Raw genomic sequence first — 12,176 nt, forward strand, 5'->3', positions numbered from 1 at the left:
TGAGCCAAAAAACCAGTAGGGCGCCCAAAGCTTTACGTGGAAGCTGCTTGCAGGTGTGATATGAAAGCCCCAAACATTGATTTTCATTAGTGGGATACACTGATAAACAATCCAAGGATATGGCAACATGAGAAGGGGATCAGAGGTTATGGAGAGAATGCAAGATAATGGGGATGAGAAACATGTCAGCCATGATTGAATGGCGGAATAGACTCGATGGGCTGAATGGCCTAATTCTGCTCCTATATCTTATGGTCTTATTAACTGGGCCAGCATATGCTCTCATGATGATCAGTGGTTAACTGTACTCTGAAACATATATGACGAGAAGAAGTTTTGGGTTTGCACATCCCAGAAGATAATTAAACTGTAACGGAAATTAATAGTCAAAAGAAAGTGAGGAAATATGTTTCCGATTGACAGATGGCACAAGAGAAAGCTGTGCAGGAAAATTATAATAATAATCTTTATTAGTGTCACAAGTCGGCTTACATTAACACTGCAGTGAAGTTACTGTGAAAATCCCCTAATCGCCACACTCCGGCACCTGTTGGAGTACACCGAGGGAGAATTCAGAATGTCCAATTCACTGAACAAGCATGTCTTTCGGGACTCATGGGAGGAAACCAGAGCACCCAGAGGAAACCCATGCCAACACAGGGAGAACATGCAGACTGCACAGATTGTAACCCAAGCCGGGAATCGTTCCTGGGACCCTGGTGCTGTGAAGCAACAGTGCTGACCACTGTGCTACCATGCCGCCCACGGCACCTTCCATTGGGGGCACTTCTCTTTGAAAGTTAAGGTGACCTCTCATCAGGTGACAGATGAAGGTGACCAAGTGGAACACCTTCATTTAGGCTGGCCATTGGGAATATGGGGCACAATTAATTTTCTCCCCAGGCTTTCGATACCATAATAAATTCAAATAAAATGGTACAATTAGGAAAAATTTTAATTAAGAGACTGTGATGTACAAAATTGGTAATATGAAAAATGAAATGAAATGAAAATCGCTTATTGTCACAAGTAGGCTTCAAATGAAGTTACTGTGAAAAGCCCCTAGTCGCCACATTCCGGATATGTCAGTCATGCTAACAACTTTTGACCAGGAAAATATGTTAAGTTCTCATTGAATTTTTACAAAACAATTGGCAAAATTCTAGAGTACCTATTTTAAATAGTGATACAAACTCGGATTATAATCAAAAGGATACTGGACTTCATTATAATATGTCTATATTTGCATTAGGTGGGAGGAAGATTTTTACAAGTCTCAGTGACAATAGTTAGTGGCCTCCACGATAGAAATTATATGTATACCACTTACAATCATCTTGCTTTCTAGTCTATAATTTTTCTATGATATTTTCAATAGCTCCAGAAATTATTCATGTAAAAATGTTCAACGTGGCGTTGGAGCAAAGTAATTTTGTCCATTAATCAAGTACTGTTAGGGCAGCACGGTGGCGCAGTTGTTAGCACTGTTGCCTCACAGCGCCGAGGTCCCAGGTTCGATACCTACTCTGGGTCACTGTGGTGTTTGCACATTCTCCCCGTGTCTGCGTGGGTTTCGCCCCCACAACCCAAAGATGTGCAGGATAGGTGTATTGGCCAAGCTAAATTGCCCCTTAATTCGAAAAAAATGACTGGGTACTCTAACTTTATAAAGCAAAAATCAAGTACTGTTTAAGGCAAAGAATTATAATGTATGGTGACCGTAAATAACAATAAATACAATTGTGAAGCCCTTCTATGGAGCACATTGGAGCCATCTAAAGGATCTAGAAAGGCTATTATAACTGAACTGGGAGTGGGAGATGATGGTCACAAAGACATGCCCACATACCAGCACTTTTCTCAGTGCAAGAGAAATTTGGGAACTCCCTGATAGTGAAGTTCAAATTTATGGAATATTTTGAGTGGATAGCTGGTGAGAGGGTTTTTCCATTGGTTGTAGCAAGGAAACACAGGCTGAGAATAGGGACTAGGAAAACAACAGATCAGGACACACCACTAGGATGTGGCGTGCTTTACCATTAGGTGGTTATTGAGGCTGAGATTATAACATCATTCAAAATGAATTTGTCTTGATATTTGCAAATAAATGTACGTACTGAACAATAGAGGGAAAGGGCAATGAAATGGAATTGGAGTAGATAGCTCTAGTTGAAGACAGGCACAGTGTACCGAATTGCCACCCAAGTGCTGTAATTTCTTTTTGTTTATAAATTTAGAGTACCCAATTTTTTTTTCCCAATTAAGGGGCAATTTAGTGTGGCCAATTCACCTAACCTGCGCATCTTTGGGTTGTGGGGGTGAAACCCACGCAGACACGGGGAGAATTTACAAACTCCACACGGACAGTGACCCAGGGCCGGGATTCAAACCCGGGTCCTCAGCGCCGTAGGCAGCAGTGCCAGAAAGTGCTGTAATTTCTGGGAGATTATTTATAGCTACTGAAAGCTATTTTTAAGCAACTACCTGTGCAGTTGTAATTGCATGCCATGTTTAAAAAAAATCACTATTTCACTAAATTAACCGTTCACCTTTTGCTTTCTCAGACTGGCATTCAGTAAGAATGCAGTACTAAGGGTAGATGGATTTTCAACTCCAGACCAGTATGATGATGAAGCAATAAACCTGTGGTTACCCAGTGATTCCACAAACATGGATTTGGACATAGGATCTTCTAAATACATTTTGAGAACTATTGGAGAGAAATTTTATCAAATGGAGACATCTGAGAAGACTGCTATGAATTTGCTTAAACCAGATGGTAATCGTTAGCCTTTGATGACTGTGTCTAGTTACTGAGCTGTTTATATAACATACTATTTCAAACTTGTTTAAGTGGAAGTGCTGGTGTTCGCATGTTGATAGATTCAACTTCATTATTTGTGTTACAAGATAAATCTCTCTAACATAGTGCTGTGAAATGGTTTAGAAATATTGGGCTGAATTTTCCCGACCCATCAGAAATGGGCTTGGAGGGGGGTATTGCTGGCAATGTGGCTTGGGACCGCTGGGGTTTTGGGGGGCGCTAATCTGTTCCGGCCACCATAGCATATTGCCAGTGACAAGAAGCCTGGTGACACCACTGGTGCTGCTGGCTCTCTAATTATAGAATCATGGAATTTTACAGCACAAAAAGAGGCCCTTCTGCCCATCATGTCTGCACTGGCAATCAATCATTTAGCTATTCTAATCTCATTTTCCAGCACTGGGCATGTAACCTTGTATACTATGGTGTTTCAAATGCTCATCTAAATGCTTCTTAAATGTATTTTTTAAATTTCGAGTACCCAGTTCATTTTCTTGTCCAATTAAGGGGCAATTTAGCATGGCCAATCCACCTACCCTGCACATCTTTCTGTTGTGGGGGCGAAACCCACACAAGCAGGGGAGAATGTTCAAACTCCATATGGAGAATGGCCCTGAGCCGGGATCGAACCTGGGACCTTGGTGCCATGAGACAGCAGTGCTAACCACTGTGCCACCATGCTGCCCTTGCCTCTTAAATGTTGTGAGGATTCTTGCCTCTATTACCTTTTCAGGCCATTAGTTCCAGATTCCTATCACCCTTTGGGTGAAAATGGTTTTCCCCAAATCCTCTCTAAATCTTCTGCCCCTTACCTTAAATCTATTTCCCCGAGATATTGACCACTCTACTAAGAGGGAAGGTTCCTTTCTATCTACCCTAGTAATGTCGCTCATCATTTTGTACACCTCAATTAGGTCCCCCTCAGCCTTCTCTGCTCTAAGGAGAACAACCCCAGCCTAACCAGCCTCTCTTGATAGCTGAAACACTATGCCCAGTGAATCACCTAGAATACATCCCAGTAAATCTTCTCTGCACCCTCTCTAGTCAAATCACATCTTTCCTATAGTGTAGCGACCAGTGTGGCAATTGGGCTGACCGCTCTTGGAGGTAGGCCCCTGTCCTCAGCTAGCATCTCATTGGCAAAATGCTGCTTAAAGGACCCACCACATGTGAAATTGGAGTGGCTCTCAGTTTTGGTCCCAACAACAGAAAATTTAGCCTATCATGTTGTCTTGACAATAAAATGCTTGCTCAAATTCACAAACTGCAGAATTGGGGATTGTGCGATTGAAATTTTAAATTTTTTAAAAATTCATTTACGGGATGTGGGTTAGGCCAGCATTGAGATGCCTTCTTGAACCGCTGCAGTCCTTGAGGTGTAGGTACACCCACTGAGCTGTTATGGAGGGAGTTCCAGGAGGTTGCCTCAGCGACAGTGAAGGAGCGGCGGTATATTTCCTAGTCAGGGTGTGACTGACTTGGAGGGGAGTCTCCAGTGGTGCGGTTCACAGGTATCTGCTGCTCTTGTCCATCTAGGTGGTAATGGTTATGGGTTTGGAAGGTGTCTAAGGAACGTCGGTGAGTTACTGCAGTACATCTTGTAGATGGTACTCAACGGCTGCCACTGTTTGTCGCTGGTGGATGGTTTGAATGTTTGTGGAAGGGGGAGCAATCAAGTGGGCTGCTTTGTCCTGGATGGGTGTCGAGCTTCTTGAATGTTGTTGGAGCTGCACTCATCCAGGCATGTGGAGCGTATTCCATTACACTCCTGACTTGTGCCTTGACAGCTTCAGGGTCCCAGTTTCGATTCCCGGCATGGGTCACTATCTGTGTGGAGTCTGCACGTTCTCCCTTTGTCTGCGTGGGTTTCCTCCGGGTACTCCGGTTTCCTCCCACAAGTTCCGAAAGACGTGCTGTTAGGTGATTTGGACATTCTGAATTCTCCCTCTGTCTACCCGAACAGGTGCCAGAATGTGGCCACGAGGGACTTTTCACAGTAACTTCATTGCAGTGTTAATGTATGCCTGCTTGTGACAATAAAGAATTTTATTATTAGATGGTGGACAGGCTTTGGGGGGGTCAGGAGGTGAGTTGCCATAGGATTCCTAGTCTTTGACCTTCCCTGCTAGCCACAGCATTAATGTAGCTAGTCCTGTTCAGTTTCTGGTCAATGGTAACCCCCAGGATGTTGATTGTGGGGGATTCAGCGATGGTAATGCCATTGAATGTCGAAGGGCAGTGGTTAGATTCTCTCTTGTTGGTGATGATCATTGCCTGGCACTTGTGTGGCATGAATGTAACTTGTCAGCCCAAGCCTAGATATTGTCCAGGTCTTGCTGCATTTGGACATGGACTGCTTCATTATCTGAGGAGTCACAAATGGTGCTGAACATTGTGCAGTCATCAAATATTTGCAAAAATAAACTGAAATAATCTGGAATTTGTCAATATTCATATGCATTAAATTAAGCATGTGTCAAATATTTACAATTATGATCCTAATGTCCCTACCTTCTATTTCCACTTTTTGACAAATGTAACTTAATTTTTTTTTGCTTGCCAGAATGGACAGCAACATTTCTGACATTTTTAAAAATGTTTAAGATGCAGTATTTTTCATGAACAATTAATACCATTTCTCATCATTATTTTTAAACATGGTGTAGTCTAAACAGTGCTACAAAATGCAGTCAAAACTAGTGAACTTTCCCCTATAAACTGAAAGTTTCAGTGTACAGTAACAGTGTTTGTTTTGTGTTTCAGCCAAAATCGCCTGGAAGAGAGCAGTAAAAGGAGTTCAGGAAATGTGTGATGCATGTGAAGCCACATTGTTTAACATCCACTGGGTTTGCCAGAAATGTGGATTTGTGGTCTGTTTGGACTGTTATGAAGCAAGGGAAAAAAGGAGTTCTAAAGGTCAGTTTCTGATTTGTTCTGTGGTTAAAACAAAATGCAGGCAATGTTCATAATCTGTTCTGTTTCACGTGTGTTAATACCAGCATAATTTATTTTGCTGATTGGCAGAAGATGCATTGTTAAATTTCACTTTTCCACCTATGTTGTTTTGCTCTATAATTGCCTTGTAATTCCTTGGGAGCAAATGAAGTAATGCATTCATCAGCCTGTAGAGTCATCCATGTGTAAAACAGTGCGTCCCAGTGCAGTTTTATGTAAATTGTATCAAGATGTACAAAAGCATGTTGTACTATTGCGATGCCTATTCAAAATAGTGTGACATTTAAGGCAGGACTTTCCTCCCACTCCATAGCATGTTCTACAGCGGTGGAAGACGGCTTCCCAGTGGCCTTCGGCGGGGTAGTCTGGTCCCACCATTGTTAACCAGGTTTCCAGTTGAACGCACCCCTCGCTGCCTCAAAACAAGGGTGCGCCACGGAAGAACCATAAGATCCCGCCAGCATGAATGGCCAGAAAATCCTGCCCGTAGTGTCTCCAAGTGTTAAAATGTTCTTACCCAAGGCTCACAGCACACATTATTAATGAAAGGGGAATGTTTTTAGATTGCAAAAAACACTTAATTGCATTATTTTTCTCCCCTTGCCACATATTTGTGAGTGCTGTTATTTTCAATTTCATTATCATAGAATTTACAGTGCAGAAGGAGGCCATTCGGCCCATCGAGTCTGCACCGGCTCTTGGAATGAGCACCCTACCCAAGGTCAACACCTCCCCCCTATCCCCATAACCCAGTAACCCCACCCAACACTAAGGGTGTTTCCCTTGCCTTTATAACCATAAATTGGAATGCATGTACTATAAGCAGTTCCTCTGTACGGGCCAAAATGATTACTTCAACAGATTTCACCAAAGCAGATTAACTGGTCACTAAGTCGTTGCTGTTTGTGATATCTTGCTGAATGAAAGGTGTCTGTCCTATTCATCTACATTATGGCAGTGAGTGCACTTCAACGTGGATGGTGTGTGAAGCATTTGGACGTCCTAAAGGCATGAAAGGCTATATAAATGCAAGTTTGTTTTTTTTCATTTTCATTTTTTATGAAACTCATTTTGCAAGGTGACAGGTAATGACTGCAGTACACAGCCTGACTTTGTTGGACGTTTTCCTTTACTTGTTTTAACACTTCGAATTTTGGTTTGTATAATTGATGGGGCTGTTTTGAGATATTTTGCCCTCCTTTCACATATTTTCTCCTGTGTAGCTGGCAACCTCCATTTATTCTAATGGCCTTACACTGTCTGTTTATCAAAGGTGCAAAGCAGAAGTAAATTGAACATCCAGGGTCAGGGTTGGCTGATTATTGAATGAAGCAATCGGAGTCTCTGTGGATTGGGATAGTCTTGCAACTCTTGTGTTTTGCATTATGTGGTGTGAAGTCTATTGTGGTGTCTGTCAAATCTAATGTAAAAGCAAAATACTGAAAAAGTTGGAGATCTGAAATCAAAACAAAAAGTGCTAGAAAAACTCTGCAGGTCTGGCAGCATTGGTGGAGACAGAAACAAAGTTACGGTTTGAGTCTAATTTTTTCTACGGAACATCTTGAGAGCTGGGATTCCCCCATTCCTCATATAAACATGTGCATTTCCAGCCATGCCTTCTGGAGAGTATCTAAGCAATATGAATAGGGGTCTGCTGGTTGGGCTTATTGTAAAGGTACTTCTGAGATAGTAGGGAATTTGCCTGCCATTCTGCTGCTCCAAGTTGCCTCTTGCTTACCCATTTCTGAAATACCAGATTGGTCGAGTCTATTTCATTTTTCTGTTTGAATGAGGATATTGCCTGCAAACTTCCCCATTCTGTAAAGAATGTTTCAATCATACTGGATGGATATTGCTCAAAAGCAATGCGGCTCATTTTTGGTAGTTTGCTTGAGTCTCAAAATTTGGGATTAGGTTGAGATTTCTAATTTGATCCTCCAATGAAATCACTTCCTTTAAAAAAATTTAAAGAAAAATAAATTTAAAGTGCCCAATTCTTTTTTTTCCCAATTAAGGGGCAATTTAGCATGGCCAATCTACCTATCCTGCACATCTTTGGGTTGTGGGGGTGAGACCCACGCAGACATGGGGAGAATGTAGAAACTCCACACGAACAGACGAACTCCACACGAACTCCAGGACCAGAATCGAACCCGGATCCTCGGCATCATGAGGCAGCAGTGCTAACCACTGCGCCACCATGCCACCTCAATGAAATCTATTCCTGGATTAACTTGGAACATTTGCTGTTTTCATCACTCAAAATGCTTTCATCACTGGTGTGACTGCCACTACTTCGCATTAGATTTTCTATTCTGTCAAAGATAGTTCTAACGAACATAAATATATTTCCTTTTTTTTGGTCTTTGATTGTAGCTGATAAAGAATTTTATGTCTGGCTGAAATGTGTCAAAGGTCAAGTTCATGACTCAAAGACTCTGATGCCCACACAGATTATCCCCGATACTGGTAAGATTTCACATTTGTGGATTGATTTTATAGTTATTTTCCTCCAACACTAATATATTATGTTTAACACAATGAAGGGTTCAAAAATGCTGGTTTTAAAAACAAAATTCATATTTATTATATGTTTGTTTTTAAGTTGAACTTTCATTCTACTACAATTGTACGCAGGTAAAGGCCATTTATGCCAAGGAAAGCTGTGTTGAATACTAAACATACTTTGTGCAAAAAAGAACATACCTCTTTTTTCATGAAAAAAATACTTGAAAAGCCATACCTTATGGACCAAGTGCTAGAAAATGGGATTAGAATAGATAGGTGCTTGATGGCCAGTGCACACATGATGAGTCAAAGGGCCTCTTTCTGTGCTGTAAAACTCTATGACTCTTTGTTTCACACTGGAATGACTGCCACATGAAACAATCAAATACTTCTGTTTGTGAAATGTTTTTGAGCAAGGTAATAATACAGGCTATGTAATACAACTTGTTATCAGAAGAAAATCTGTCCATGTACATACCTCCTCTTGCTCAACAAAACAAGCATATATATGTATATATCAGTAATAAATGTTCTTTGTTTTAGTCTTAACAGATATTGGAGACATGATGCGTTCCATCAAAGACATCTGGGAAATTGCTCGACATGATCCCTCTACTAGTGAACAAAGTGTACAATTTTCCAAACTCTTCACAACTAATGGAGTTTCACAGGTATAATATAGCTGTGACCTTCAAATGACCTTGGCTTCATACAAGATTTCAATTATAATACTAAGGTTTCTGAAACTCATGCATTATATCAGTAACTTTGGATATTTCCTCTAACCTGTTAGGGGATCCTCAAGAATTCACAACCTTATGGGAAAGCATCACCGCAGATGCATGGAGTGAGACTTAGCGGGCCCGTTCATTGCGGGTAAAAACAAATCCCATTATGACAGCTAAATCTCACACTGTTGCTCGTTTTAGCCTTAGTTTAATTGCTCTTATTCTGTCACCTTTGCTCTTGAGTCGCCAGGTATCTTTCTGATAATTCCACGTGGTTCAAGTCCGAGTAATGATCAATAATCCAACACACCGCTTAGTAAGAGTTAAATCAACGCACATTTATTATATACAGTAATCAATACTTATACATTAATTCTACTTCTAAGCTACTTCCTACAATTAACAGGCCAATACTTAACTTTGGAACTGGCCCACCAGGTCAGGGAAACGAATGGCCTTTCGTATGGGCTCTGAGCCTGTGGGATTCAAAGCTGGTACAGGTCGATAGTCAGAAGTGCCTATCTCGTAGCGAGCGTTGGAGTAAGACTTACAGTTTCTCGCGGCTGTTGCAGAGGGTCAACAGAAGGGTCTCGAAGGGTGCGGAGAGGAGAAGAAGGGAAGAGGCAAGTGGGCAAGAGAGAGAGCTCAATTTGACCTTGGACTCTATTCTTATAGTCCCCAGAGGCTTCCCGCCTTTCGGGGCGGACCTTGTACCTGGTTCCAAGTGATTGGACTTGGTCCCAATCACTTGGTTCGATATTCTCCAATGCTGGAGCGATTCCTTGATCGAGGGGTGGTCGTTTACCTCTCTTTGTGTCAGCTCCTGCTGGCGCCGAAAGGTCTGGGTCGGGCTTTGTCTTACTAATTTGTAGCATATTGTTCCCGGGATTGCTACTTTATATGCAGATGGCTGGTGTGTTGTTATGTTGATGGCTGCAGGTATCGATTCGGTCTGGCTTCCCTAGAGGCGAATACACAGTTTTACCTGCAGCTGTCTGTTTGAGTCCTGTTGGCTGATTTTCCCATCAGCCTCTTCCGTTCGCCATTTTAAATCGGGGTTTGGCCATTCTAATCGTGAGTTAGCCATTTTACATGGCTACAACACGAGGGCCATAGCTGGATTTGCGCTTGTTGAGCACCCACTCCCCCCGACAAACAGAGACAAACACCCTGCCAGAGTGACAGCGCAAACCACATCCAAGGAGATTTTCTGTCCAATAAGTGTCAAAAAATCTGATCTGAAAACTCGGTTGTGTTTCAAGAGAGAAGCATGCCGGTTTACAGTCAGACCCTGACACTTTGCCATTTTGTGGGAACATTCTGTGCATGGATTATTGAGATGATTCGAGACATATCGCTATAACAATCATGTGTATTGTGATCAGATCCTGTCCTGGTAGTAGCGCCACCGGCTGAGGTAAATAAATGATAGTACTCGCATTAGCTGTGGATAGTGTTATGGGCCAGGGTTTGGAGAACGCCAAAGTATATCATGGAGTTCACCTGATCTAAAACTGTTTATAGATTTTGGTTATGAGGAGCACAAGGACCTACGTTTCAGGTGTTATGCAACAGAGGCCTTAAGCACTTGTAATCAAAAATAAAGTTTATTCTATGAATTCAGTTAACATTTTATAAACACACAGTGTAAGCATTTTATCAACTACAAACATAAATACCCCACACAGCTACAGTACTCTATATTTAACCCTTAATAACTTCCCTTTACTGGTTTTACTCAAGTAACAACATCCATAAATCAGACAATCCCTTTTACCACAAAACAGTAGGTTTGAATTCCTTCCAGAACACAGTTATTACTTTTTAAAAAAAATAATTTTTGTTAAAGCTTTTCATAAAATATCAATAACAAAATGAGAAAGAGAAAAGAACCCAACAGGGTTAAGTACAAAACACAATGTAAAAAAGCAACCCCCCCACTGTACCTAAATAATAAATTAACATTAACACCCCGACTTAAGACAACAGGTGTATACAACCCCTCAGACCCTTCCTGTGTAAATAACATAAACAAAAATAAAGTACCCCCACCCCCCGAGCTGCTGCTGCCATTGACCAATGTCTATCGTTCTGCCAGAAAGTCTAAGAACGGTTGCCACCGCCTAAAGAACCCTTGTACCGCCCCTCTCAAGGCGAATTTCAACCTCTCCAATTTAATGAACCCTGCCATATCGCTGATCCAGGATTCCACGCTTGGGGGCCTCGTATCTTTCCACTCAAGGAGAATCCTTCGCCGGGCTACCAGGGACGCAAAGGCCAGAATTCCGGCCTCTTTCGCCTCCTGCACTCCCGGCTCCTCTGCCACCCCAAATATTGTGAGCCCCCAGCCCGGTTTGACCCTGGATCCTACCACCCTCGACACCGTCCTTGCTACGCCCTTCCAAAATTCCTCCAGCGCTGGGCATGCCCAGAACATATGGGTGTGATTTGCTGGGCTCCCTGAGCACCTAACACACCTGTCCTCACCCCCAAAGAACCTGCTCATCCTTGTCCCGGTCATGTGTGCCCTGTGCAGCTCCTTAAACTGTATGAGGCTGAGCCTCGCGCATGAAGAGGAAGAGTTCACCCTCCCTAGGGCATCTGCCCACGTCCCCTCTTCGATCTCCTCTCCCAACTCCTCCTCCCACTTACCTTTCAACTTCACCACCGAGGCCTCCTCCTCCTCCTGCATCACCTGGTAAGTTTCCGAGATCTTCCCCACTCCCACCCAACCCCGAGAGCACCCTGTCCTGTACTGTGTGTGACAGTAGCCGTGGGAATTCCACCACCTGCCGTCTGGCAAACGACCTTACCTGTAAGTACCTGAAGGTGTTCCCCGGGGGGAGCCCGTACTTCTCCTCCAGCTCACCCAAGCTCGCGAACATCCCGTCCACAAACAGGTCCCCCAACTTTCGTATGCCTGCCCTGTGCCACCCCGAAAACCCTCCACCTGTTCTTCCTGGGGCGAACCGGTGGTTCCCCCATAATGGGGTCCACGCCGAGGCCCTAACTTCCCCCCCATGCCGCCTCCACTGCCCCCAAATTTTGAGGGCCGCCACCACCACCGGGCTCGTGGTATACCTCCTTGGAGGGAGCGGCAACGGCGCCGTTGCCAGCGCCCCCAGACTCGTACCCACACAGGACGCCGTCTCCAGCCTCTT

At 43.1% G+C, this 12,176-nt stretch overlaps 1 protein-coding gene across 6 annotated transcripts in view; it reads left to right on the top strand.

The window, feature by feature from the left end:
* The window catches only part of jmjd1cb (jumonji domain containing 1Cb), a 592,917-nt gene that overhangs the window by 520,155 nt on the left and 60,586 nt on the right, over nucleotides 1–12,176 (top strand). For all 6 annotated transcript variants that reach the window (XM_072478811.1, XM_072478812.1, XM_072478817.1 and 3 more), the window contains 4 exons: nucleotides 2,565–2,779; nucleotides 5,588–5,740; nucleotides 8,156–8,248; nucleotides 8,831–8,958. In XM_072478811.1, the coding sequence (XP_072334912.1) occupies nucleotides 2,565–2,779; nucleotides 5,588–5,740; nucleotides 8,156–8,248; nucleotides 8,831–8,958 (589 nt within the window). The remainder of the gene's footprint in view (nucleotides 1–2,564; nucleotides 2,780–5,587; nucleotides 5,741–8,155; nucleotides 8,249–8,830; nucleotides 8,959–12,176) is intronic.

Source organism: Scyliorhinus torazame, chromosome 16, assembly GCF_047496885.1.
Source record: "Scyliorhinus torazame isolate Kashiwa2021f chromosome 16, sScyTor2.1, whole genome shotgun sequence".
In the NCBI taxonomy this organism is placed as follows: domain Eukaryota; kingdom Metazoa; phylum Chordata; class Chondrichthyes; order Carcharhiniformes; family Scyliorhinidae; genus Scyliorhinus; species Scyliorhinus torazame.